The sequence below is a fragment of the Vipera berus genome (assembly GCF_964194415.1).
Source record: "Vipera berus genome assembly, chromosome: 1".
NCBI classification, from domain to species: Eukaryota; Metazoa; Chordata; class Lepidosauria; order Squamata; family Viperidae; genus Vipera; species Vipera berus.
In genome coordinates this window covers 95,918,443-95,946,217 of record NC_138202.1, presented here as the reverse complement: position 1 = coordinate 95,946,217, position 27,775 = coordinate 95,918,443, and the positions used below count along the sequence as shown (strand labels likewise).

The following is a 27,775-nucleotide window of genomic DNA, read 5'->3' as shown; positions in this document are numbered from 1 at the left end:
TCGTTTCCGACTCTAGGGGCTGGTGCTCATCTCCATTTCAAAGCCCAAGAGCCAGCGCTTGTCCGAGGACGTCTCCGTGGTCATGTGGCTGGCATGACTAGACACCAAAGGCGCACGGAACACTGTTACCTTCCCACCGTAGTGGTCCCTATTTTTCTACTTGCATTTTTATGTGCTTTCGAACTGCTAGGTTGGCAGAAGCTGGGACGAGTAACAGGTGCTCACTCTGTTACACGGCACTCAGGATTCGACCCGCCAAACTGCTGACCTTCTGATCGACAAGCTCAGCGTCCTAACCCACTGAGCCACCGCGTCCCTTAAATCGATCCTAAAAGGCAGAAGCCATCCAGTATCTTCACTGTTAATTCTAAAGCTGTTTTCTGTACTTGTCATTAGTTTGGTATTTTTTATATTCAGGGCTTTTTTCCTCATAGAACGCTCAGAACGGAGTTCCGGCACCTTTTTTGGATGGAACCTTGTAGGGTAGGCAAGGCGGGTTGTATGACATGTGTGAGTTCCAGCACCTTTTTCTTTTACAAAAAAAGCACTGTTTATATTTAATCTCAAACACATGTTTTCACTGTACTCTTTGACTACAACCTCCATATTACTTGCATCTTCAGCTATCAGCATCGTATCATTAATACAGCACAGATTATTGATGTTTCCACCTCCAGTTTTAGAAGTCTTGTATTTATCTAATTCAGCTTCCCTCAGTATATATTCAGCTTGTAAATTCAATATGTAAGGGGAGACTAAACAGCTTTGTCTCACTTCTTTACCAACCTAAAGAAAGACTATTTCTAAAATTTAACCTATCACAAAACAACAGCAAATGTTGACTTTGTAGTAAAAAGAATGAAACAATTGACCATTTTTTGACCAGTGGCTGCAGCAAAAATTTACAAACTGACTACAATCAGTGTCATGACTGAGTTGTCAAAATTATTCATTGGAAACATTGCCAGAGGTTTGCATTTCAATGTAGTAACTGCAGCCATCACATTGAGAAAACTTTTTGGAAAATGAACACATTAAAATCGTATGGGATTTTAAGATCCAAATAGGCATATTTTTCATAACAATTATTGAAAAGGAGGAAATCTATTTCACTGATGTTGGTATTTCAAATGATGCTAGGATTGAAGAAAAACTATGGAAAAAAATTATGCCATACTAAGATTAAAGTTGAATGCTTATGGAAAAAGAACTCTCTTGTTATACCAATTGGGACTGGAGCCCTCAGAGTAATACCTAAAGGATTTCTTCAATATTTGGAAATTGATTTTATCGGACCTGAACATCTAATTTTATAGAAAGCCCCCCTGCTTGGATCTGCCTTTATTTCTAGTCACTACATTAAGAATTCTTAAGTTTTTGGTTAGGACTTGAATTATTATATTTCTACCAGTCTTAGACTCTGAATCTAATTGTAGATTATTAACACATAATATCATTATTAATATATTACAACAAAATAATATAATATTGTAATTATCTATAATCAATGAAGTATATATTACATAACTTTGATATTTGTGGCCTTTCTTAATTATCCAGCATATATTAGCAAATAATATCTCTTGTTTCTCAGCCTTTTCCAAAACCATCTTGAACAGCTGGCATCTCCCTTTCCATGTAGGACTCTGATGTGTGTGGAATGATCTTAAGTATTATTTATTGTCCAGGTATTATATATTGGACATTCTGTTAAGTGTCCTTTTTTGGTTGGGATACGTAGTAATCTCTTCCAATCTGCTGGCAAATCTATTGCCCTCCTGTGAACATAGTTTAATTAGAACTTCACTAATTCTGTTGCTTGCTATATTTTTACAGATATTCCATTAATTCCTGTAACCTTCTGACCTGATAATGATGAGAGTGCTGATTTAATTTCATCTTCTAATAGTAGAGGTTTGTGCTAGTAAAAAATACCTTCTAAGAGATCTTGGATATAAGTAACTCTATTGTACAGAATTTCAGTATACAGTACTCTTTCTTTTATCTTCTTTGAATTAGTTACTATCTCTCCATTGGAATACTTTAGCATAATAATTTCAGACAAACATCTGAGTTTGGAAATCTTTTAGTAGCCTTCCCTTGTTTTTCTCTGTCAATTTCCATCTATAACTTTACAGTCAGCTTTAGCCACAGCTTTGCTGCTATAATTGAGCTCTTCCACTTCCATGTGCCAATAATAAAGTCAATTTGAGTTCTGTGTACTCCATCTGCTGATGTCCAGGTACATAAGCAACTTTTGGTTGCTAAAAGACTGCACTAGTAATGAAGAAAACATTGGATTGGCAGAAACTATTAAATCGTTCCACTTCATTTCTGTTTTCTAGGCCATACTGTCCAATTACATTTTCCTCTATACTGTTTTCAATGTTGGCATTCCAATCTCCAACCACAGGCAGCACATCTTATTCACCTTTTAAATTGAACATGACCATAAAACTCAACTTTCCTCTTCACCTGCATCAGTAGTCGAAGCACAAACTCAGATAATGGTCATATTAAAGGATTGTCCATGAAATCTAATTAATATTATACCAATTTCATTACACCCGATAACTGCTATAGCTACACCCTTCTTAACCATGGAACAACACTGTTCCTTCTGTCCTGAGTAGTAACAGTGTGATCTTCTGACTGAAAGTGACCAATTCCAGTCCATTTCATGCTGACATGTAAAGTATCACTGTTAGTTGTTTTATTTTTTGCTATGTTGAGCTTTCCAGTGTTAATGCTTCTTAACTTTATATTCCACTATTATTCGGTCTTTGCAACTTTTAGTTTTCTTTTCTGAATGCCAACATCAGCAAAAAAAAACCATCCCAACGGATTTAATCTCTCGGTTTTATAAGCACTATTTGTACTTTCAAAGATCCTCAACTCTTTCTCAACAGCATGTTGACAGCTATCCAACTTGACGGACTTGTTATCTGACTTGATATTATCAATTACTTTTTCTTGTCTATCCATGTATTTTCTTGGTAAAATAAAGCAGTGATTTTTAGCATTGCCTTTTCCACACAGTATAAAAATATACTTAAAGTGATAATCCACCTCCAGCATCTTCCTATGTTGCTGCTGCCCCAATAGATGTCTCTTTCCTTTAGCTGCAAAACTAGTAGGACCTTCGCCCTTTGGGCAACTCTGTTGGCATCATATATTCTTGGCATACATTTCAGTGCTCTTGCTCATTCTGCCCAGGAACACCCCTTCCCCACCACAATGAGGCATCACAGCAGGATGTGGAGAGAATCTAATGGACTGGTAGATAAATTATTAATTGGCTGGAACTGCTCTATTCCTTCTTTCAAAAGAAGCTATTTTTCCCCCTGGTTTTTATTTTCATTCCAACTTCCAACTGTTGCAGCCATTTTTATCAGACCATTTTGAAATGGGACTTTCCTTGGTTTTAAATTAAAAACTGGACTAAGTTTACTGACTTGGCAGAAAGGCATTCCCTCTCAAGTTTCAAATCTGAAACCATTAGCTGTAAATTGACGCTATTAATTAAAAGGAACAAAGAATGCACTTTTATAGTAATGAAGTCAAAAGATTAAAAATAAAAAAGAGTTCCAGAGGACTCCGATTAAATAATTCATTCTTTTATCATGTTCATCTTGCATCAGGTAAAAACTAAATTTGGCTATGCTCATTTTCAACAAATATAAAAAGAAGAGAAATACATATATGCATTGATTCTTCTGTGGAAAAAAACAACCAAACCCTCACTTTCCACCATTTTGTAGTTCAGTCATTAGAAGCAAAATCAATGAAGATGGTAAAGAAGTTGAAGTATTCTCAAGATGCTGCACCCTATTTCAAAAAGCCACTGATCTTTCTCAAATGACAGTCATTTGTCTGGATTCCTTGAAGGAGCCCTCCTTAACAGCGCAGCCTCAGACGTGCAGTAAAACCTTTCTCCTCTTGGTTGCCATGCACTGCAGTGTTTAATCTAAAGGTTTAATGAACTGCTTAGCTCCATTCACTGAGGGAGGATTTTTATGAAATGGTCCAGTAGGCAGACCTTCTGTGCAAAGAGCTGCTGTGTTAGCAGCAGAAATACAGGACTGATTACGCAGCTCTGTGCACCGTGTTCCCCTCTTGAGACCTGAAATCAGAGCAAGCTGGGCAAGGAAGATAGATACTCCACAGCACTGCAAGCAACACAAACTATGGAAATTTCTCATCACAGACTTGGATCACGCATTCTTAAAAATAACGCACCAAAACGTTAACAGCCATATTCAAAATATAAGCAGCAATAAACAGGATTTTAAAACAATAAAGAAATCCTATTGCAAATCAGATTTTTTTCATCCAGCAGGGTTGCAAGGAGTGTCAGGCATCTCTTTAAAAAAAAAGCTATTCAAATAATACAGAGCATATTTAAATATGCAATATTATTCACTATTTACACTGCAAAACTTTTATATTAAAAGCTAGCTACTTTCCTTTTATAAGATGTCAATGTTCTAAGGACCTTAAAATGAAAAGAAAATGTAACACTAATTTCATTAACCATAGGGTCGCGATGGGTCGGACACGACTTCGCAACTAACAACAACAAAATTTCATTAATCAATATTAATACTACAGCGCAGAAATCAGAGGAATCTATAAGAAAATGCTTCAGATGGGAGACACTTTCATGAATGAAAGGATTCCCCTCCTCAGAGTTACTGTAGGGGCAATCTATGGGCAATGCCATTCAGGAATAGTGCAGGAATAAAAAATTAGGACATCCCCATCATAGTCTGAATTTTGCTCACATACATAAGCACCGTTGCTACTCAGTTTTAAAGCAAAAGGGGAGCCATAACTAACACAATGGAGAGGAGAGTTGCAATTTATCAAAATATAATCTATCTGGGTCTCTCAATTTGTCAGAGCTCTTACATCTTCCAATTACAATGTGCTTTGATACTTAAAAGATAATATTAATGTCATTGTATATCACTGTAAATTCACAGTATGTTGTAGAAGAGGGGATCTCTCCTGCATTTATTCAAAGGTCATATTTCTGAAACTTTAAAAAAGCATATCATCTTAAGATAGTAATAACTAAATATAGTCTTGATATAATTAAATTAGTGCTCTTCTACTAAAATTTCTATTATTTCTTTACTAAAATAAAATAAAACTGCATTGTCAGATTTTAACCTCAATCTTTGTTTTATACATAAATTATTTTAACTATTATTATGAAAAAGAAGGTTTAAATTTATTTTAATAACTATTGAAGATTTTTTTTTTTGGAAAATGTGTCCAATTGCCCTAAATTCAATTAGCAGATATTAAAAAATCACTTACTTCAGAATTTGAGATCCACACTATGAATCTACGTAGATATTGACCAATAGGTTTTATTCATGATTTTGGAATGGCGAAACTAGCTTGGTTTGACATGCTGATTCAATAAATGAATAAATGTCTGTATTTCTTTGCAACCTTGCTATCCTAATATTCTGAGTTTATTTATAGTTTTTAGACTGTAATACATGGGTAATATATATTTTAGGTTACTCCAAATGAGTAATATGCAGCTTTAGAGAACTAGACAGGCAAAGAAAGTTGACAAGCATCCATGTGGCATTTTGTGGTGGTGGACTCTGAATCATGTATGCTGCACAGCATAGATAAAGGTAGTCCTCAACTTACAACAGTTCACTTAGTGACCATGTGAAGTTACAATGGCACTGAAAAAGTGACTTATGGCCATTTCTCACACTTATGATCACTGCAGCTTCACCATGGTCATGTGAGTTTCATGCAAGTGATGCTTGTGATGCTTGACAACTGACTCACATTTATGACAGTTGCAGTGTCCCGGAGTCATGCAATCCTCTTTTGCGACTTTTTGAGAAGCAAAGTCATCAGATTCATTTAACAACCGTGTTACTAATTTAAGAACTATAATGATTCATCTAACAAATGTGGCAAGAAAAAACATAAAATGGGGCAAACTCACATAACAAATTTGTCACATAAATTATGGGCTCAGTCGCAGTCATAATTTGAGGACAATCTGTACTTACTTCAATATATATATATACATTTCTACTTCAATATATATACATTTATACACACACACATTTATACAGGGGGGAAGGGCACCACAGCGTATGCACACACCCACGGGCAACCATCGGAGGAGACGAGATCGGCAGGATTGAACGGCAGAAGGCGTAAACGATGGACAGATGCACACTAGAAAAGGAAGGGGGGAATGGCAATGGAGGGGCATATACAACGCCAGCTCAGGACACGCAGCCTATGATGACTGCGGGAGGGGGGCGTTTGGAAAATGGATTAATAATAGCATCACATGGCTGGACGCAAGGAGGACAGGTTGAGAAGATAGAAAAGGCAGGAGAGGAGGCACAACAATGAAGGGTAGGACTGACAGAGGTAGGAGGGGCAAAAAAAGGGACAACAGGAAGAAAGAAAGCAATAGGACTGGAACACGTGCAAGGAGATGAGGGACAGCTAGGACAATTACGGTTAGTTAGGACGAGCGGCCCTATTACACGATCAATGGGGAGGGAACTGAGTCAACAAGGTTTGTAAACAAACTCCCCACCCACTATCATTTACTCTGATGACACTGACAGTTGACCAATGAAAGCTAAGGTTGTTTTAGGTTTGTAAATAGTTGTTTTTATTGTTTTTACTATTTTAGCAATACACAGCTGTTTTATATTCTTCCCGGAGTTCGAGAATTTCATACTGCTATACAGATATGCCCGGGATTCATATTTTTATAATTATTTTAAAAAGGTAAAGGTAAAGGTTCCCCCGCACATGCGTGCTAGTCGTTTCCGACTCTAGGGGCTGGTGCTCATCTCCGTTTCAAAGCCAAAGAGCCAGCGCTTGTCCGAGGATGTCTCCGTGGTCATGTGGCCGGCATGACTAGATGCCAAAGGCGCACGGAACACTGTTACCTTCCCACCGTAGTGGTCCCTATTTTTCTACTTGCATTTTACGTGCTTTCGAACTGCTAGGTTGGCAGAAGCTGGGACGAGTAACAGGCACTCACTCTGTTACACAGCACCAAACTGCTGACCTTCTGATCGACAAGCTCAGCGTCCTAACCCACTGAGCCACCACATCCCTATTTATAATTATTAAGGATATATATATATATATATCACAACAAGAAATCCGAACACTGGGATAAAAACTACAGCACGAGCAAGGCAAAAAAGGAAGAAAGGCGCCGCCTCTATTGTGTCTGCAGGAGCAATGGATATCCACCAAATTTTATCAGGCAATACAGTAGACCAGGGGAACCAGCCCATCACCAGTATGAAAACACCTCGATGGCACGGATAACACTCCCTCACATTCACGGCGTATCCGAAGCCACGGCACACATATTGGCCCCCTACAAGGTCGGTGTTGCCCACAGACCTGATCAAACCTTGCAGGCTCGCATCACGCACCCTAAAGATCCACTACCCAATGAAGAGAAGTCCTCAGTCATATACAGGATGGCATGTAAAAAGTGCCATTATAATTATATTGGGGAGACTGCAAAACGACTGAGAACCACTGTACACGAACACGAGCTTGCCATTAAAAGACAAGAACAACACTCACAGGTGTGGGCACACATGGCCACACACAATCACACCTTCAATCTGGCGGAGGCTGAGGAAATCGCCTGTGATAACACCAAGGGCGGACGATTATTCAAGGAAACTTGGTTTTTTGACCACTCCTCGATCAATCGGCATATTGATCTCCGCCCTGTGAATCAAGCCCTCAGGGGTTGGGAAGAGGAGCAGCGCGCACGACGCAAATGCAGACGTGAGCGCTCACAGAGCACTCCATCAAACCAAGACCAGAACTGCATAATTACACAATCACCCCCCCCCCACCGTGGAATGTAAAAAAGAGGAAGAACAACTATTCAGAGCTTCCGGCATGAAAACACGGGCAATGACAAGAGCAATGACTATAGCTAACAGGACTAACAGTAATCCTCTTCCGACAGCAGGCACTCAGAGAAAATCACACTCCATAGGAACAAATGCAAGGCGACTCGAAAGAATACGGCTGGTTAAAACAAACAGAGCAGTGACGCGCTCTATGAGTGGAGTGCAGAAACGCTGATGATATAAATGCAATCTCCCCACTCCAATGATTTCATCCTGACGACGTTGGTAGTTAGCCAATGAAAGCTTGATTTTTAATAAAACTGTTTTAGTTTTCTAACTTAGCCCAGTGTTCGGATTTCTTGTTCTGATTTAAATATGCCTGGGATTTGTATTTTTAGTTTGATTAAGGGGGTGTGTGGGGGGGTGTGGGTGTGTGGGTGGGTGTGTATAACCATCATTACAACGGAAATAAAATAGTGTTTGCTTCTGTCTGCATATTTAACTATAATTTATTCAACCAAAACTTTGATACAGAAATAATAAAACAAGTATGTGATGCCTTGTACATGCCTATCTCCTTACTACAAAATTCACTTGTAAAGTAAAAAAACAGAATGAAAAGATGCTTTAATGAGTAAGTCTTAATAGTCTTGATATACAAAGTCCATTACTTGCAATTCTCTGTGTGACCACTGGTGAGGAGTGGGAAGGGGTTGGGGAACTCTGAAGTTTACCACTGCTTCCAGTTTTAATGATATGGAGATTAACTAAAAATACCTTTCACTTTTTGTTATTTGAAACAAAAGGACACAGAATAAAATATAGAATTCTTACTATGAATTAGAGAGATTTAATAACCCTATATTTACCTCATTTTCATCCAATTATCAAAAACAAACAGGGTCTTTTTGGATCTCAGTCATGTTGGTTCCTGTCAGTAGGAATGGTTTCAATCTGTCTTTGAACACAGGTTAATGCCTTCATAAAACTTGTCTAAACAGAGCACAATTAACTCATCTTGCACAGATGGATGAAGAACGTAAGTCTGAAGAAACAAATTCATATAACTGAGCCCAGGATGAAAATAACCTACCTTGGCTCTTTGTGGCAAGTTCATCATGGTGTCTGCCTTGAAGTCATTTTTGTTCTTCCTGCATAGAACAGCTGTGATGATAAGGATGATGACTGTAACAACTGCTATGGGAGCCAACACTGCTGCAATGATCCATAAATTGTTGGGTGGGTTTTTAACTACAGCTGCATACATCAAGTGAAAAGGAAAGAAATGAACTTATAAAGTTTACTTGTAATGAATCAGAGCAATGATCTATTTGACTGAATAATTTTTTCTCTAGCCTTCTCCAATCTAAAATCCTTCCAGATGAACTGGAACTGCAATTCTTGGCTGCTAGTCTCACAATGGTTAGTCTACTACTAGTTCAGTCAGATTTTTTTCCCTATGTTAACTGAAAACCTTTGAGAAGACGTTTTCCCTAAGATACCAACTATGGTATGATCTATCAGCAAGAAATTGCCCCTCACCCACAATTATATTCAACAGCATCAATTTTATTTAGACATTTATACAAAAAAGCATAGGACTAGCACATTATAGATATAGAATATATTACAGGAATATGTGCAAGAGTCTTCTATTGTTAGAGGCTACCAATATATTGTAATTTTTAATTAACATCTCTCTGGTGTTGTAAAGTTACTGATAAAATCATTTATGGCATAGTATTAACTCTGCCCAAAGTAAAAGTTGTTGCTGCTTCAGTATGAAGATATCTGACAAATAAGCAACCAGTCTGAAAAGTGCTCTTGGCACCTAAAAATCGGGAATGTTGTACACTGATACTCAAAACATACCTTGGGGCTTCTTTTTGACCTAAAGTGGTCAAAAAGTCTATTAAAAATGAGTTTTACTACTAGGTTTTTCTTTCACTATTTTTAAATATACCTTTTCAAACAGGTGAAATTAGTCTGTTACAGGGGGAAAAAATCAATTTTAGCATTATTAGAATAGTTTTAAATCCTCCACTGTCATTAACATGATTTCTAAGGCAAAGCAACTTTATCAGCATGACTAAAATTGATTGCAAAAGGCATCTTTTATGACATAAACTGAAATGCATGTAGCAATGGTAGAAGAGACTTTAAAAACAAAAGTTCCACAGTATAAACTGTCCACCAAATTTGACTGACAGCAGCATTCCTTTATGCATTTTCAAATGGAAAGCTAATGTACGCTTTCCATGAGTTCACTATATGAACAAAAAATGAAAGTATCTGCATGGTCAACTATTCAAGCTTATTTAACAATTTTATGTTTGGCTCTTTTTACCAAGACTACAGCTGAAATCCAGACAGAGTGAGGGCAGGCCACTGTGATGGCTATGTTTAAAAAAGGAAAAAAATAGATCCTAAACATTATAGGCTGGTTAATCTGCTAAATGTCAGCTTAAAATTATGTTTCAGTCATCTGACTGGAAATTTACAGATTGCTTGGAACAGCAGAACTTGGTAGTTGTTAAGGAATTTAGCATAATTTAGCATAATTTAGGAATCTGAAGATCACTAGGCACACAGAACTAAGGGATTTCTTTACTCAGTGATCTGTGAAAGAAGGATGCATATTGCTTTATTTTATTCAACTTCCATATGTACTATGAAATCAACAATCATAAACTAAAAAGAAATATTGTTATACTATATGCAGATGTTTTCACAATATTTCTATTCTCTAACTGATTTGAAATGGGTTTTACCTGCACTTAATATCTACAGAGATGATAAACATATTAGTATTCTAATTATTTTTATTGCCTATTTTCAACTATTATGAAAAGAACTCCAAGCCTCTGAAAACACAATAGTCCTAATTACATAAAAATACATAAATACATAAAAAAGCATCAAACGTATGAAGTTTAACCAAGTGTTAACACTACTGTAAAAAAAATCAATACACAGGTAAGCAGAAGGAATCTGGGTAAGATAATAATAGTCTGCATAAATAATACCTAGTTCAATAGTCTATTTTATATAAAGCAGTTCCTATTTCTACTGAGTCCAAAGTGGGAATGTATTAGTGAGCAATTGTTTTAAGTCTCATTTACTATTTTTCCTGGTGTAAACTCCACAATACTAACTGAATGCATTCCAGAATACATTATATTCTGCAATCTAGACTACATTGTAATATGTAGAAATAAACACAGAGATTATCTGCAATGTCAGAATAATTTATCATACACTTATTTCTTTATCTACAATGTATATACTTAATTTCAGTCTTGACAAAACTACAGAAAAACAGCCATAGCTTAACTGTAACTTAAAAACGTCTTGCTCTGGAGAAGATATCTTGACCTACTTCAGAGTATTAGAATTTTAACTTAGCAAATTCAGATAATGATCTGTTTTATTCACCACTTTGTCTTCTTTTATATCAGCAAGTTATGTATATAAGAGAGGTTGTTCAGTTATCTATATACTCCTCTTATGTTTCTCACAGGAACTGTGATAAACAAGTGTGGTTAACAGTTTCCAAATAAAAAAGGACAAGATACCAATTTCAAATTTCACATAATAGCTTATCTTAACCATTCATTACTCTTTTTCACTTTGTACATAATAAAAAGCTGCAGAAAAGTCTAGAACTCTAGATAATTGTTGCGGTTAAGAACAGATATAGGTGGCTCGCTTTTCTGCTTGGTTAAATAAAGAAAAAAGCAAAGAAGGCACATAGCTTCTCAAAATCATTCATCTCTTGCTTCAGTAAGACAAGAAGACAATCCAAATTGACATCTAAGAAATGAGCAGGATATGGAATGTTGTTATGTAAACCACATATCTTTTACTACCAACTATAACAGTGTGCAGCTTTTCATCTATCAATTTCTTAAAAATTAGATAAATCTAAAAAAAAAATCACAACACAGGCAGCAGGCAAGAAGTCAATAAGGCAGCTTGAAAGTAGACTATGCAATCCAGAACTAAGACTAATACATTTGTACAGTTCGTGTCAATTTACTGCATTTGAAACAGGCTGAATCCAAGATTTCTTTTAATTCTTCACCTAGGCTAATATTATGGTATGCTTACACTTCCTTTAATACGAAGGTCAGTGTAAATTATAATCTCACAAATAACATTCTCACACGTATTTATGCATATGTGCTATATTCTCAGAAAGCTCTTCCACATGTCACTGTTCTAAAAAATGTGATATAGTATTCAAAAAGCAACTAAGCAACTACAGAAGATAACATTTTTAATAAACCACTGCACTAGGTTTCCGCTACATTTTCATAACAATCATAAGAATTATAATTATAAGAGGGAAGCAAAGAGAATATTTCTTACGATCAGCTTGTACTTGAACAACATATCCTAGAGTCAAGGCCATCCTTTGTGAATCAACCGTAGTCAAACGTTTAGCAGCTATTGTGCCCAACAAAGGTTTCCCATTGTATAAAATATAGTAAGTCAATTCAGCAGGCTCCCGGGGACCTGGAATTCGCTGCATTTTTACCATCTTAAAAAAGAAACAAAAACCACACAAATAAAGACCTTAGGAAACAATTACATCTGTAATGTTAATACACTCATTTCTGTATCCTGCAAAAGACAATATTAATTTGTAAATAGGCTTGTAAATTTAAAATACACTTTCAATTAAATTTGCAATATTCATGAATATTCAGAAGGAAGTTATTTAGTTCAGAAATACCAGTGGGAACTTGTTTGTATCCCATATTGACAAGTTATACATATACAGGGCTACAAATCTCAATATTCTAGATACTAACTCTTTGTTCAGGAATTGATTTCCTTGGCAGAAAGCTCACAAACAAAACCTGGGTAGATTAGTTCATTTATAGCAGACATGGATGAACCAAAAATAAATATACACAAACCACCTAAACACCAGGATTTGCATTGCAGGCCTACTCTTTTCACCTTTCAGGGTAAGCAGAACTTTCGCTGTTCTCTTGAAAGTCACTTGCTCTATGTTCACATAATAGCCCTCTGCAAATTTATTTATATTCCTCTCACATCTCCAGTTTCTAGGTACTAAATTAATCTGAGTGATTCCAGCTTCTTGATGCTTCATAAATTCTGCTCCACACAAAACAGATCGGACACTGAGGTTCATGCACCAAATAGCAAGATCTTAATCCTGCTCTTGCATTTTATTTTATTTTATTTTATTTTTATTTATTTTAATCCCATTTATATCCCGCCCTTCTCTGAAGACTCAGGGCGGCTTACAATCTAAGCACAAATCAAATGTGCTTAGCAATAGCCTTTATTCTATGTATATGCCTGCTTATTAGGGCTTTCGCCCCCCCCCCAAAGCGGCATTATTACAAAGTCAGCTTATTGCCCCCAACAATCTGGGTCCTCATTTTACCTACCTCGGAAGGAGGGAAGGCTGAGTCAACCTTGAGCCTGGTGGGATACGAACCTGCAATAATTGCAGGCAGCTGGTGTTACTTAAGGAGGCATTAGCCCACTGCTCCACCAAGGCTCTTTCTTTTTATGCAACCATGTGCAAATCAGATAACCAACTAATGGAGGGGAAGAATAATTGGAATACCTTCATTCATATGTGGTATAGGTACATTAATATATTTGGTACAATATTTCATATTACCTCATAAAACAGAAAACTTTGGTGTAAAAATCTCTCTCACTAGCAGCCATGCTGATAATACAAGCTTTCAGTGGAATACATAAAACCTGAAATACTTCCAAGGGTCTCATTCTTGAACCAAGAGAAGGAGGAAAAAACAACTGTTGAGTTGTTCTAATTTTAACTTACCAAAATTTATAATAAAAATGGACAGATAAACCTTAAATTTCTCACTTCACTACAATATGAGGTTTCTGGTTGATACCCCCAAGCCATACAAAAGCACTGCAAAGAGATAGAAACTTAAGCATTATCTTTAGTTCTTGACTCTACCTGAACAGTAAAGCTGCCAATAGTAGTGGCTCGTTTAAATCGTCTTTCTTGTTGATGAGTCATCATGAACAGTGGTGCTAAACGTTGCTCCATGAGTCTTGCAAAACTTTGGTTATTCACCCCCAGCAATGTAGTGTCAACTCCCAGTATAACTACAAAAATTGAAGGAAAACATATACTGCAGCAGTGAGTTAAAGATTTATAAACATGTATGGTTAAAAAAAATCTTTCAAAGCTTGTAAGTGTTGTGTGCTTTTTTATGTACAATATTCAATAGAGCATAGGGCCTGTACCTGTGTCAAAATACTGTGTGACCTTTAATTGGGCCTTTAAAATATATCTTAATCCTACCACATATCTGTAAAACATTTTTATTGAAAAATAGCTTGGAAGCAAATTCCACAAATCCTAATGTGGACAGTAGCTTATACTATTTTACAGCTAATCTTATTATTGGAAGATTATATACTTTTTAACCTACACTTGTGCTCTAAAAGGTTAAATAGTTCTTTTATTGGTATCATTTTACTTTAATTATTGTTAAATATATGATTTAAATATTGATTTCCATGTAGAGACCACCCTTGAAAGTTATGAACAGATGACAATTACAATAAAAAATGAATTGCTACGTTAAAATGATCATAAAAATATGAACAAAATGTTATCATGGGTAGTCACAACTGTTAAAGATCACTGTGAAATAATTAACAGTACCTATATACATGTACAGTTCCTATACTATACTGAACATTGTACATTAAAAAAAAACACAACACTTGAAAGTGCCAAAAGAGAGGGGGGATCCCTAAAAGACCAGAGAAATAGAGTTGCAGCTTATTTATTGAGAAATGGAGAACATGAATTCCATTAGATTTACACTGGGAATCACAGGATCACAATAAATATTTGTCCCTCCAAGAAATGACTGAGTTCTATTTATGTTGCAGCACAAACAAATTGGAAGTAATCTGCTGCATAACAAAGTTTTTTTAAAAAATTCAGGAGATAAATGTTCTCTACGGAAGTAATTCAAACCAAAGCACAGCTGTACAAAACCTGCAGATTTAGAAAATTCTACTTTGTCTACAAAATTGCAACATGAACGAATTATGCCGAAGCATAGTTGCATTACAGAAAAAAAATATTGTTCCATATTCTTACTTTCTTAAGCAGAGAAAATATGCAACTTGCATAGTTAACCATGCATACTGAGAACATGTTTTCTTAGCTACTGTGTTCTAAAAGCAGAAACAAAAATACAAAAAAACCAACTCCCACTTGTATTTTTCTAATAATGTGTCTTTTATTCTATTAGACAAATTGGATTTTCTCAGAAAATCAACCACGGGTAGAGTTGTTTGGTATGAAGGGGGAGATTATTTTAAAAAGGAGATCTAGCAGGGAAAAATCAACCCTTCTCATATGCATGCTGAGAAGAACAGTGTAAGTATGTTGCTATGAGACAGCCAGGTGTAATATGTGGCCAATATATATTTATAAATCAACACTTTGTAATTATACCTCATTATTTTCGTTAAGGTTCTGAAACTTGTAAATTTGGGGCATATTATTTCTGGATATGAAATTCATAGTTTTTTCAAAGAACTAACTAAATGAGGCAATAATTTGCAGAAGCCTCAGACTATTTAACCTTTTACTAAGTAACCTAAAACGGCAGATATTGCTCTCATTTTAACAGTCCTCACAGTGTCAAGTTTCTCTCATGTGAAAAAGAATTAAATGTAAGAAAATTAAGAAAATGTTGTCTTAAAAAAACCAAAACTTTACCTGTAATCACCCAGTAATCTCTAGTTGCTTCTGAAGTATCGAGATTTGGATATTCTAGTGCTTTAAAATAATACAGAAAACAAAGCAATCAATTACTCAACTAACTTCACATTTTCCAAATTATTTTTCTTGTGCTGTGCCAAAAGTTTCTTCTGCAAAATGTCAGGTTTGTTTTCTTACCAGGAATCCCAGCAAGTATTCCTTATTTCTAAATGTCTCAATAAGCTGCAGAATCACATAGTCGAGCACACACAAAGGGAAACTCACACAGATCATCCGTACTTTCCAAATAAGTTTTATAAGGTTACATTATAAATTGTGCACCGGAGAAAATATTTAAGTTGGTGTTCTTTGGAAATCAAGCCTCATATGTAAATTATTCTTTCTCCTATCTGGCATATAAACTGAAGTCATACTTCCCTTCAGAATTTGCTAATCAAGTTTTGGGTAACTGTAAAAAGAAAAGACAACTAAAATGTTATTATAGTGAAGGTGGGAAAACTCCACTTAAAAACCAGTTCAAAGGGCTAAAGAAAAAAGTCAGCTATCCTGTTCATCCAGTGATGGGCAGAGACAACAGAAATCAGGGAAAATCACTGTCCAGCGGCCAATCAGAAAATTAGTTTCCTTCTTTCAGGTGATTTTTTTTTTAAAAATGAATCTTTTGAGGTTTGAGTTTTCTCCTGCAGAAGCAACTGAAAGCAAGGAAAAGGAAAAGTAGATTTCCCCAAAACAGAAGCAAGAGGGCTACATTTATAAATTTAGGCACAAGTTAGGATTAGTAAAATTTGCAGCCATTTAGATTCCTTATTACAGAGGTCCCCAACCTTTTGGGCACCAGGGACCGTTTTTTTCTGCGGACCAGAGAGTGTGTGGTTTTCTATGCTACCTGTATCCCACGGCTTGTTTGTGTGGACCAGTTGCTGGCATGCTGTGGCCCAGTACCGGTCCACAAACCAGGGGTTGGGGACCACTGCCTTATTACATTCATTGAGATCTTGTCTCTATGAAGCTGTGAGAGATCCTCTAGCTGAGGGAGCAATTAGTTCTTGAATTAATAGTAATTAAAATCAACCTTTCCAGAAAGCAATTGTTCATTTCTTCTTTTTTCTTCCTTCTAATTTCTTCTAGGTCACTGAGTTTATTATAGACAAAAGAAAAAGAACGAAACTCCTCCTTTTGAAAGAAATATTTCTTTCTTCATTATATGCCTTCTTGCCAGCTCAAACTGCTCAAGGAAGGGGACTGCCACATGCCTCTTCTCTGAAAAATGAGTGAACAAGAGGGTATTCTGGAGAAAAATGGCTGTTTGTGAGAAGATTTTAAGACCCCCTTCTAGACTGTAAAAGGGGGTCCCAAGATACTACCTCATATGTCTACATGAACCATATTATAGTTGTTTTAATATTCTGGATTCACAACTACAAATTATGTATATGTGTTCAAGGTTATTTTACTCAAACCTCAGAATATATTTTTCTCACAATAGAGTTATTTATTTCTCTCATATTGTATTCCATCTTTTTTTTTATTTAAAAAGTTTTACAATACATTTTAACTTTAATCCCCCCCTCCCCCACCCCCATCTAACCCTCCCTATCCCTCTCCCCCATTCCCACCTCCCCCCCCGACTTCCCAGAGCTAAATACAGGGTATAAAAACGAAAAACAAACATAAGCATCCATATGCTATCAACAATAAACTATTAATTCTATCACCCTCTGGCTCATGTAAAATGATTACAAACAGTAATAATATTACAGATAAGAAAAAAAGGAAGAAAACAGAAAAGGAATTTTACTCAAATGCTAAATAAAATTTCTTAATCCCAACCCTTATTCATATTAATTTCAAAGAAAAAACTTTCATCTACTATTTACATTCTCCCACATTTCTCTAATTTCTAGACAAATTCTCAATTACGCGCCAAAAGCGCCTATCTCTATTAACCTTATTAATCTCCAACCAAACTGAACTATAATCAAAAATAGTTCTTGCATATATCACGCCAAATGTCTCGCAGTTCCAGATCATCCATCTATACGTCTAGGACACCATTCCAATCTCCAATAAGAATAAGATAAAAAAATTAAAAAAATTATAATCCAATTAGGTAACCTTTGTTTATAGTAAGTTAAGAAAAATCAACTTGTTGATTAGAAGCTTGCGTACAAATACTTTTAGTCCACAACCCTAATATACGTTTCTTGCAAACAGATAACATCAGTCTTAAATTGTTTTAAATATTAAAAAGCTTTCTTTCTCCTCTATGATGAATTCAATCCATTGACATTCTAATTAGAAATTTAGTCACCAATCTTGACACTCCAAAGCTTTTGGAGCATATCTGAAATGACCCCTTCAACTTCTTTAGACCGCGCCCCTCCCACAGCTTCACTGTAAGTACGCTTTGGAGGTTCCATAACTTTCTGCTGGTCTTGCTCTTGCTCTCGTCTCGCTGGTCTTAGGGCGGCACGCGTCATCCTCTGCTCTCCTGCAGCAACTGATGAGACTGTAACTTGATCCCCTCCAGCACCATTCTCCTCTGTCTGTCTATCTGCAACTTCTTGAAGCTTTCCCTCACCATATCCCTTTGCAGCTTCCAGAAGTGGTAGGGGGATTGCTTTTAACACATTGCTATAAAAATCACGTGCCTGGGCCACAGTAACCAAACGATGTCTTTTACCTTCATGCATCACCACCAGTCCAACTGGAATCTCCCATCTGAACTTAATATCACATTTCTTAAGTTCCTGTACAAGAAATGCAAAATCTTTCCTTCTCTTTAAAATCTTTGGAGGAATCTCTTTTAAAACCAAGACTTCTTGCTCAGCAACTACCAATTTAGTATCATAAGCAGCTTGAATGACTTCATCTCTAATTACTCTCTTTGTAAAATAGACCACCACATCTCTGGGTAACTTCCTCTGTCTTGCAATCCATGAATTTACACGAAAAGTTTTATCCATACTTCCCTCAATTTCAGATGCTGGCTGGCCCAATACCGTTTCCAAAGCTTCAGAGATCAGCTGCTTTAAATCTTCTTTAGAATTCTCCTTTAAGCCCCTAATTCTAATAGCATACTGCATCTGATGATACTGAGCGAGGCTCAATTCTCCGTCCACTTTATCCCTTATATTTTCATTCTCTAATACCTTTGCTTCTAATATAGAGTTCTTTTGACTGAGATCCTCCACTTTTGCATCCAGCTGTTGCACACATTCAGCTACACTTTCAATCATAGACAACATATCTACCCTCATTGCTCTAAACTTCTCTTCCATCTTCTTCTCCAACTTCTCCTCCAGCTTTTTCAACTTTTCATCCATCATATCAGATATTAATTGTGAATGCTTTTCAAGGGCATCTTGTAAATCCTTAAGCGTCAACGCCGGAGGAGGTACAGGAGGAAGCAAAGCTTGCAACGAGGTCTGTTGCACCGGGGAAAACCCCGCATTCCGAAGAGCTTTAGAAGTTTTGGCCGCCATCTTTCATCACTTTCACTTATTGCGCACTTTCACTTTAAAGCTATAAAATCCGTTGAGCTAGAGAGTAAAAATAAAAGTCCACATCACCTTAACCTCCTGTACCGCTCTGCCTGCATCTTTATACTCAAAAGTATTCCTTCTGGCAGGGGTGGTTGCTAACGCCTGGCTCTGCTCCAAAAATCACGGAGCAGAGACACTGCGCAGCTCGGAGCAACCCAGGCTTCGGGGGGGCTCAATCCTTCAGCCGCCCAAACTCTCAGTTCAGGCGGCCCCGGAGAGCTCAACCCCTACCTGGGGCCTCACCCCCTCCTCTTCTCCCGAGGAGGGGGCTTCAAATCCATCTAAACAGCTGATCGGCGCTGTTTACGATGGAAAAACACAGCTGCGGAGCGGACAGCCCGGAGGCGGCTGTCTTCGGCGCCGCGACGCCACCGGAAGTCCCCATCTTTTTATGTATAATTCAAGATGGCAAACCTGATATTCCTGACTCCTATTTTCCCCACATGATTTGTAAATACCTCTTGAAAAGACAAAAGATATTATAAAACTAGTCAGAAGAATGCTCATACAGACCCAAATTTACTCTCCCCTCCAGGCAGGTCTTCTAGAGCAGGGGTCCCCAACCTGTGGGCTACGGACCAGTAGTGGGCCGTGGACTGCTGGCCACCGGGCCGTGGGACAGGCTGGCCAGTGTGCGCATGTGTGCGCGCACACTCAGTTGTACTAGTGCTGCGGCCGCAGGGTGCAAAAATAGGATGCCACGCCATGGGGCACACAAAGAGGCTGCCGCTGTGTTGCAGGGTGCAAAAATGGGACATTGTGCACAAGAACAGGGCAAGGTTAGCAAGTATGCAAGCGCTAGCCCCACCCAGTTTGCATCACACGCATACTCAAGTGATGGACCAAATTTTGTGTGCACAATTACCAAAACCTTCACTGTGAAATGTTAGCAAATTTAGGGAAGCATACGTTGCACAGAAAAGCAACTTCAAAAAGAAATAGTCTGTTTAAGCAATTTCTATACCTTGCGAGGGGCAAAAAAAAGCGGGGGATAAAGAAAATTTATCAGACATAGGTCATTGTAGGAGACAATTTTGAATGGAGAGCAACAACCAGGGATCTTTACAGCATTTGTTTCTCCCTCAGAGACATGTGTCCACTTAGCAACCATTTTGCTTAACAATATTTTTCTTTTGATTTAAGGAATGGATTGCAGTCACTACTTATGACTTTTTAAATCATGTATGAAGGAGATTTTACAGCCTAAAGCGAAATGACATAGTTTGAAAGTGCTCAGTGCAAAATTGTGCAGTAGAAAATTAATAGGCTCTTTCTAGATTGATATTTACAGAAGAGAAATCATGAACCTTGCATGCTCTTCAGATTTATGAGACAACATAGCAAAAAAGCAAAAACAGGCGAGGCCTCCAATATAATGAAAAGAAACATGAAAAGGTACAATTTCTGAAGGATTTTCCTTCAGTGCCAAGTTTAAGATAAAACCACTCTTGTATTTTTAAACTTGTTTATTATTCTTCCTAAAGCTTCAGCTTTTTATGTTACAGTGCATGTGGTCAAGAAGTTCTACCTGGGACGTTCGCAGTCGGTGTTGGCAGGGGGGCAGAGATCGACCCTGAGACCTCTCATTTGTGGAGTTCCTCAGGGATCGGTTCTCTCGCCTCTCCTGTTCAACATCTATATCAAGCCGCTGGGTGAGATCATTCGTGGTTTTGGAGTTGGGTATCACCAATATGCTGATGATACCCAACTTTTTATTTCTACCCCAAACCACCCCAGCGATGCCCTCGACGTGATGTCCCGTTGCCTGGAGGCGGTCCGGGTCTGGATGGGGAGGAACAGGCTTAGACTCAACCCTGACAAGACTGAGTGGCTGTTCGTGCCGGCATCCCGGGAAATTCCGATTATCCCATCATTGGCCATGGGGGGTGAGCTATTACCCCCCGTAGATAGGGCCCGCAACTTGGGGGTCCTTCTAGATTCACAGCTCTCTTTGGAAGAGCATATTGGAGCTGTGACTAGGGGGGCCTTTGCCCAGGTTCGCCTGGTGCGCCAGTTGCGGCCCTATCTAGACCGGGATGCCTTGCGCACAGTCACTCATGCGCTCGTGACCTCTCGTCTAGACTACTGTAATGCTCTCTACATGGGGCTGCCCTTGAGGTCCACCCGGAGACTCCAGCTGGTGCAGAATGCAGCCGCGCGAGTCGTCTTGGGAGTTTCCCGATACTCCCATGTTACACCTCTGCTCCGCGAGCTGCATTGGCTACCGGTTGCTCTCCGGGTGAGGTTCAAGGTGTTAGTTATGACGTACAAAGCCCTTCATGGCATGGGTCCGGATTACCTACAGCAACACCTGCGACCGGCGTCAATGTCCCTCCGTCCAGTGCGCTCCCACAGAGAGGGCCTCCTCAGGGTGCCACCGATCAAAGAATGCCGATTGGTGACCCCCAGGGGGAGAGCGTTCTCTGTGGGCGCGCCAGACCTTTGGAACAGCTTACCGGTTGAGCTCCGGACGGCCCCCGACCTTCGCTCCTTCCGGCGCGATCTTAAAACATTCTTTTTCGAACAAGCTGGCCTGGTCTGACGGGATGGGGTTGGGTTTTTAAAATTAGTTTTTAACTTAATATGTATTGATTTTATGGGCATGATGTTTAATTGGTTTTTAATGGTTTTTTAATTTTTGTATCTGATTTTTATTGTGTATTGCCCTGTTCACCGCCCTGAGTCCTTCGGGAGAAGGGCGGTATAGAAATCAAATTATTAAATTAAATTAAATTAAATTACCTCACAGAATTTTGCATGAGGCCTTGTAAAATGTGATTATGTGCATACTCTGCAACAAAGAACAAAATAGCAGCACGTAATACCACTCACAAACTTTATCTAGAGTTCAACAAATACAGCCTTACTCTCATTTGCCAGCTCTATTCATTCCCAGTTCACCTGTTACAAAAATATTTGGTTCCTTAATTTCCCTTTCACACTTTCCCAACACTTTGCAACGACTTTCTTTCCATGCCTTTAACTGTTTTTTTTACTGTCTCTCCATCTATTTCCTCCATCCCTCAATGCTCATACATTGCCCTGCTTCTCCCCATTCACTTCTCCCCATTTCACTTTTTTATCCATTTTTCTCTGCTTCATTTCTTACTAGCATTGTTGATTCTAGCTTATTCTGACTATTCAGTTCCAAAAGAAAGCAAAAAATTTGGTAAACTTTTTTTTCTTCAAAAATGGACTATGATAGTGCTTAGAAGCAGAGTTAAAGCATGGATATAAGGGCTGAAAGAGTAGGACAAATTTGTTCCATCAACAAAGTCACTTGATTAGAATATACGTACATATTGTTCTTTTAAATCTATTTTTAAATGTTTATAAAACTTTGATTGCAAAGTGACTACACTGAGTAGTCATTTCATGACCTCATGACATACTTTGGAAACCAGTCTGGTGAACTTTTATTAAGCCCTTTCAGTCTTTCTTTTCAGATGTATTTTAAATAGAGATTTTCCCCATCTTCCCTTTTAAGGAAAGATGGTTGGCAAAGTAAACTAACATTCATTATTTGAAGCAAACTAAATCAATGTTTCATAAATACTAAATATTTCCAAATAGTCTATCCATTATTAGTAAATATGTTCTTGAGCTGAACTCACCTCTTAGTGATTTTTTGATTCTGTCCATGTAGTTTTTTTGGGCAGCATATGAAAATGGATTGTTCCTTTCCCCAGAATATCTTTTTAACAATCTAGCCTGCAGCTCTACTATTTGTTACTCTTTGAAGGACAAATGAAGTCCTACTCTCCTTTATGGGATCAGCCAAGGCCAGCAAGGGGTTATCACCTCCTGAAACCTCATGTAATATGAATGATTACCAAGTATTAGGGGAGTGTGAAAAACATGGATATTTGATCCAGGACAAACGACTGTTATCTTTTGGGCCAACTTGAGGTAGATGAGATGCCTTGGTAAATTTTCTACGAGTTGATTACAACAGGGGTCCCCAACCTTTTTGGTTTCATTGACTGACAGCAATGCACACAACCTAAACCCCACGCGTGTACAAGTGAAGCTTCACGTGCTTGCCCACCACTTCAATCGCCTGGTCCCAACAGGCTGCCACCTGGTAGTGACTCACAGCCCAAGGGTTGGGGACCCCTTGATTACAATAACAGTTCCAAAGAGAGGATTTTGAAACCTTAATCTTGCCTTTTTTATCATTATTGTTCTTCTTGCTAACTATTTGGTCATTAATATAGTATTTTTATTTTTTTATTTTAATCCCATTTATATCCCGCCCTTCTCCGAAGACTCAGGGCGGCTTACAATTTAAGCAGAAACCAATGTGCTTAGCAATAGCCTTCATTCTATGTATATGCCTTATTAGGGCTTTCGCCCCCCCCCCCCCCAAGCGGCATTATTACAAAGTCAGCTTATTGCCCTGAACAATCTGGGTCATTTTACCAGAACGCTGAGTCAACCTTGAGGCTGGTGGGACTCGAACCTGCACTAATTGCAGGCAGCTGGTGTTACTTAAGGAGGCATTAGCCCACTGCTCCACCAAGGCTCTTTTTATATAGTATATAGATGATAGGCTAATAACTTGCAAATAGATTTGGTAGTTTGTTTTTTTAAAAAAATGGGCCTCTTTCACAAGGGGTGGGAAACTAATATTGTTGTAATATATATTAATCAGTTGGCCAGTAGGGGGGATAATATGTATATATGTGTGAGGGTTTTTTAAATGCATTTTAATGTCTTTTTTGTTTTGTGTTTTCTTCTTTGTTTTTTGAAAGAATTTTTTTGAAGTTTTAAATTTGTATTTTTGTATTTTAACTAATATTTTTGTATTGTATTTTGTATATTTGTATTTTAGCTTTTTTGAATAAAATAAAAATAGAACAATACAAAAGAAGACTTACCTTCAGCAATAGTTAATGGTGGGAAAGTAAGATAGAATCCCACCAGTTCAGCTGAAAGCTGATTAAGAAGGCTGCTTGAAACTGTGCCATTTAAGACTGTACTTTCATTTCTCACCACATACAACAGAGTGACAGCCTGAGATACATTTGATGTGTTCAGGATCTGAAAAAATAAAACAATTGCAATAGAGACAGAGTGGATAACTTCAGTTTGATTTATTGCTCTTTCCATGTACTGTACTATTATATTAATTCAAAGATCAAGGGTAAATGCCTATGGAGATTCTCAGTCATCCAGGTAAATGTTAATCATGCCATTACTGCAAAAGACACATGCTCCCAGGTATTTTCACTCTTCGGATAGACAATCCAACCAATCCAGCAGGCAGGAGAAAAGAGTATTGCTATTTCACAAACAAAAACTCATCTTGGAAGCACATTCTTTATATGTACAATGATGGGTCATTTGGATGCCTGTATATAAGTAAGAAAATAGTAATATTTCTGTTGTTACGTTTGGTTCTACTCCATTTTAAATTTTAAAAGCTGGGCATTCAAAACATTCAAATCCCATTTGTTCTTATAGTTTCTGCCAGCCACCTAATCTACAGGGCTATCAACTAAGCAAATCACAACCAATTGTCAACTTTAAAAATGAATGTGGCTGCAGCCATTTTCGCCTATTCATTTTCAGTTGATACATAGAAAGGGGGCAGGGGGGATTGCCAGATGGTTGGCTAGTCAAAATATTCTTTTGTCCCATGGGAACGAAGGTCATTGGCTGCTCCCGAGACTGCAGGCTGGGCGTTTCGTGAAAAGCCCACTAAGAAGACGTACTGGGGGATGTAGTTGCTTGCATAGCTTTAGAGGTGGGATTTCTTAACTTTGTATTGGGGAATTGTTACATGTGTCTTCAGACCTGGTTTCACTTTTGACGTGCCAATACTTTGTAACTAATAAACATGTTCTTTGAGGAATTTCCAAGCCTTGGAGTTCTGTTTTATTTCTCTCTATCGGAACCTTGACACCAATTTTATAGTATGGAAAGCAGAACTGAGGGGAAAATGGAAGACGGAACAAGCAGGAGAAGTAAAAATGGCATGTTCCATGCATGGGGGAAGACAATATTTCATTCAGGTTTCTTCAATTAAAACAAATAGGGAGTGGAGTAAGTTCAAATGAGCAATATGTCTTATCTTCATGGTAATGCCATTTTCAACAGAGTAATATTATGCCCACAAAGTTTACCACATGCTTTCAGTGCACATTATGCAAGTCTAATTGCACAGACCTGCAGCAAACATCTGGGGCAGACAAGACTGCCATCCTTTCTTGATGCTCAAAGAAGAAGCAAAAGAGCACACATAACTCTTCCTCATCTCTATTAGTTTAAAAAGTGCCCAAAAAAATATGCTGTGCATCATGCATGAACTGAAGGAATGAAACAAATTCTTGCTTACAGGCACATTCTAAATGTAAGAAAACTCAAACAGATTTAATACAATGAGATAAAGATCTCATCTCTGATAGGAAGATTCTATTACAAGATTCTGTACTGATGAAGGACAAACATTTCATAAGGGAGGAATATACAGGTATCAGGGCAAATCACTCCTATCTCTCTCATCCATTGCTGGCTTTTTGTTCTACCTGTTTTGAGGGTATATTATGCTAAGAACCATTAAATTATAAAATAAAGTAACATATATACCAAAAGGTGTTAAAAGTTCAAATGGATAATATAGATAAGATATACAGCTCATATAAAAATTATTCAAAGGCCAAATAAATTATTCCTTGTTCTGAATTCAGGATTTTTTTCATAAAGCAATTACTGTAGGTGATTTATACTCTTTCTACACAAAGTAAACAATTCACAACTGCCAGTCAAGTTTATCAAGCCAAATTTTTGACACTTCTTTCCTTTGGCACATCCCTATGGATTTCTGGCATGACTGGTCAACTAGAAAAGATCCTATCAAATTTTATTTTGATTTTTACCACTCAGTATAGAGCAGGGGTCGGCAACCTAAAAAAGAAAAAGAGCCACTGGGAACCGGTTCCATCACAAATTAAAAAAAGAGGGAGCCGCGTGCGTGTGTCCATGCACGCGCAAAAAGGTTTTTTGCGCATGCGCGGACGCACGCGGCTGCCATTTTTTAAAAAATGAGATGGAACCGGTTCCCGGTTGCCCGACGGCGACGGCCCGTCTGCAAAGCTGCCGCTTTCGGCAGCTTTGCAGACGGGCCGTGGCAGCTTCCTCAAAGAGCGGCGCCCCTGCCCATTCCGAGAGGTGCGCGCGCACCTCTCCGAACGACCGGAGGTGCGCGCGTACCTCCGCGCGAATGGGCAGCGGTGCCGCTCTTTGAGGAAGCTGCCGCGGCCCGTCTGCTAAGCTGCCGCTTTCGGCAGCTTCACAGACGGGCCGCAGCATCTTCCTCAAAGAGCGGCACCGCTGCCCATTCGCGCGGAGGTACGCGCGCACCTCTCCAAAGGTTTGGGGAGGTGCGCGCGCACCTCTCGGAATGGGCAGGGGCGCCGCTCTTTGAGGAAGCTGCCGCGGCCCGTCTGCTAAGCTGCCGCTTTCGGCAGCTTCACAGACGGGCCGCAGCAGCTTCCTCAAAGAGCGGCACCGCTGCCCATTCGCGCGGAGGTACGCGCGCACCTCTCCAAAGGTTTGGGGAGGTGCGCGCGCACCTCTCGGAATGGGCAGGGGCGCCGCTCTTTGAGGAAGCTGCCGCGGCCCGTCTGCTAAGCTGCCGCTTTCGGCAGCTTCACAGACGGGCCGCAGCAGCTTCCTCAAAGAGCGGCACCGCTGCCCATTCGCGCGGAGGTACGCGCGCACCTCTCCAAAGGTTTGGGGAGGTGCGCGCGCACCTCTCGGAATGGGCAGGGGCGCCGCTCTTTGAGGAAGCTGCCGCGGCCCGTCTGCTAAGCTGCCGCTTTCGGCAGCTTCACAGACGGGCCGCAGCAGCTTCCTCAAAGAGCGGCACCGCTGCCCATTCGCGCGGAGGTACGCGCGCACCTCTCCAAAGGTTTGGGGAGGTGCGCGCGCACCTCCGCCCATTCGGGGAGGTGCGCGTGCACCTCTCCAAACGGGCGGTGCCACTCTCCATTTGGAGAGGTGCGCGCGCACCACTGCCCGTTGGAAGAGGTGCGCGCGCACCGGGCGGCTGGGAGCCGCAAGAGACGGCTCAAAGAGCCGCATGCGGCTCCGGAGCCGCAGGTTGCCGACCTGTGGTATAGAGTATGACTACATATCTGGAAGTGCATATATAATTAACTGAATGTAAAATGTGGAAAAATGTTTCAAATGATTATTGAATTTTGCCATTGCTCCATTTAGTAACACACATTGCTGTAAGATTCCTTCATCAATCAATCAATCAATCGGTGGTTTTAGGGGGAAAAAGAATTATGATGATACATTTATATGTATATCTTTTAGTTAGTTATAGCTTTTAAAAGATTTAGATATCCATAAAATAAAAGTAACTGGTTTAGTTTTACAGCATCTGAGAAATGCAGCCAATATGTTTTACCTCTATATTCTTAAGTAATCTTTCAATAACTACAAATAAAGGGTTAAGATACATTATTCATACAGCATAACTGCTTTTAAATGTGGAAAGACTGGTGCCCTCTGCTTTGTGAACTGGCCATTATAACACAACTCAATTGGTT

General features: G+C 38.8%; 1 protein-coding gene across 1 annotated transcript in view; it reads right to left on the bottom strand.

Annotated features, from left to right (window-relative positions):
* The window catches only part of KIAA1549L (KIAA1549 like), a gene marked incomplete at its 5' end in the record, with an annotated part of 179,326 nt that overhangs the window by 67,618 nt on the left and 83,933 nt on the right, over positions 1–27,775 (bottom strand). The window contains 5 exons of the mRNA XM_081329331.1: positions 8,989–9,152; positions 12,267–12,438; positions 13,873–14,024; positions 15,664–15,723; positions 24,092–24,254. Of these exons, the coding sequence (XP_081185457.1) occupies positions 8,989–9,152; positions 12,267–12,438; positions 13,873–14,024; positions 15,664–15,723; positions 24,092–24,254 (711 nt within the window). The remainder of the gene's footprint in view (positions 1–8,988; positions 9,153–12,266; positions 12,439–13,872; positions 14,025–15,663; positions 15,724–24,091; positions 24,255–27,775) is intronic.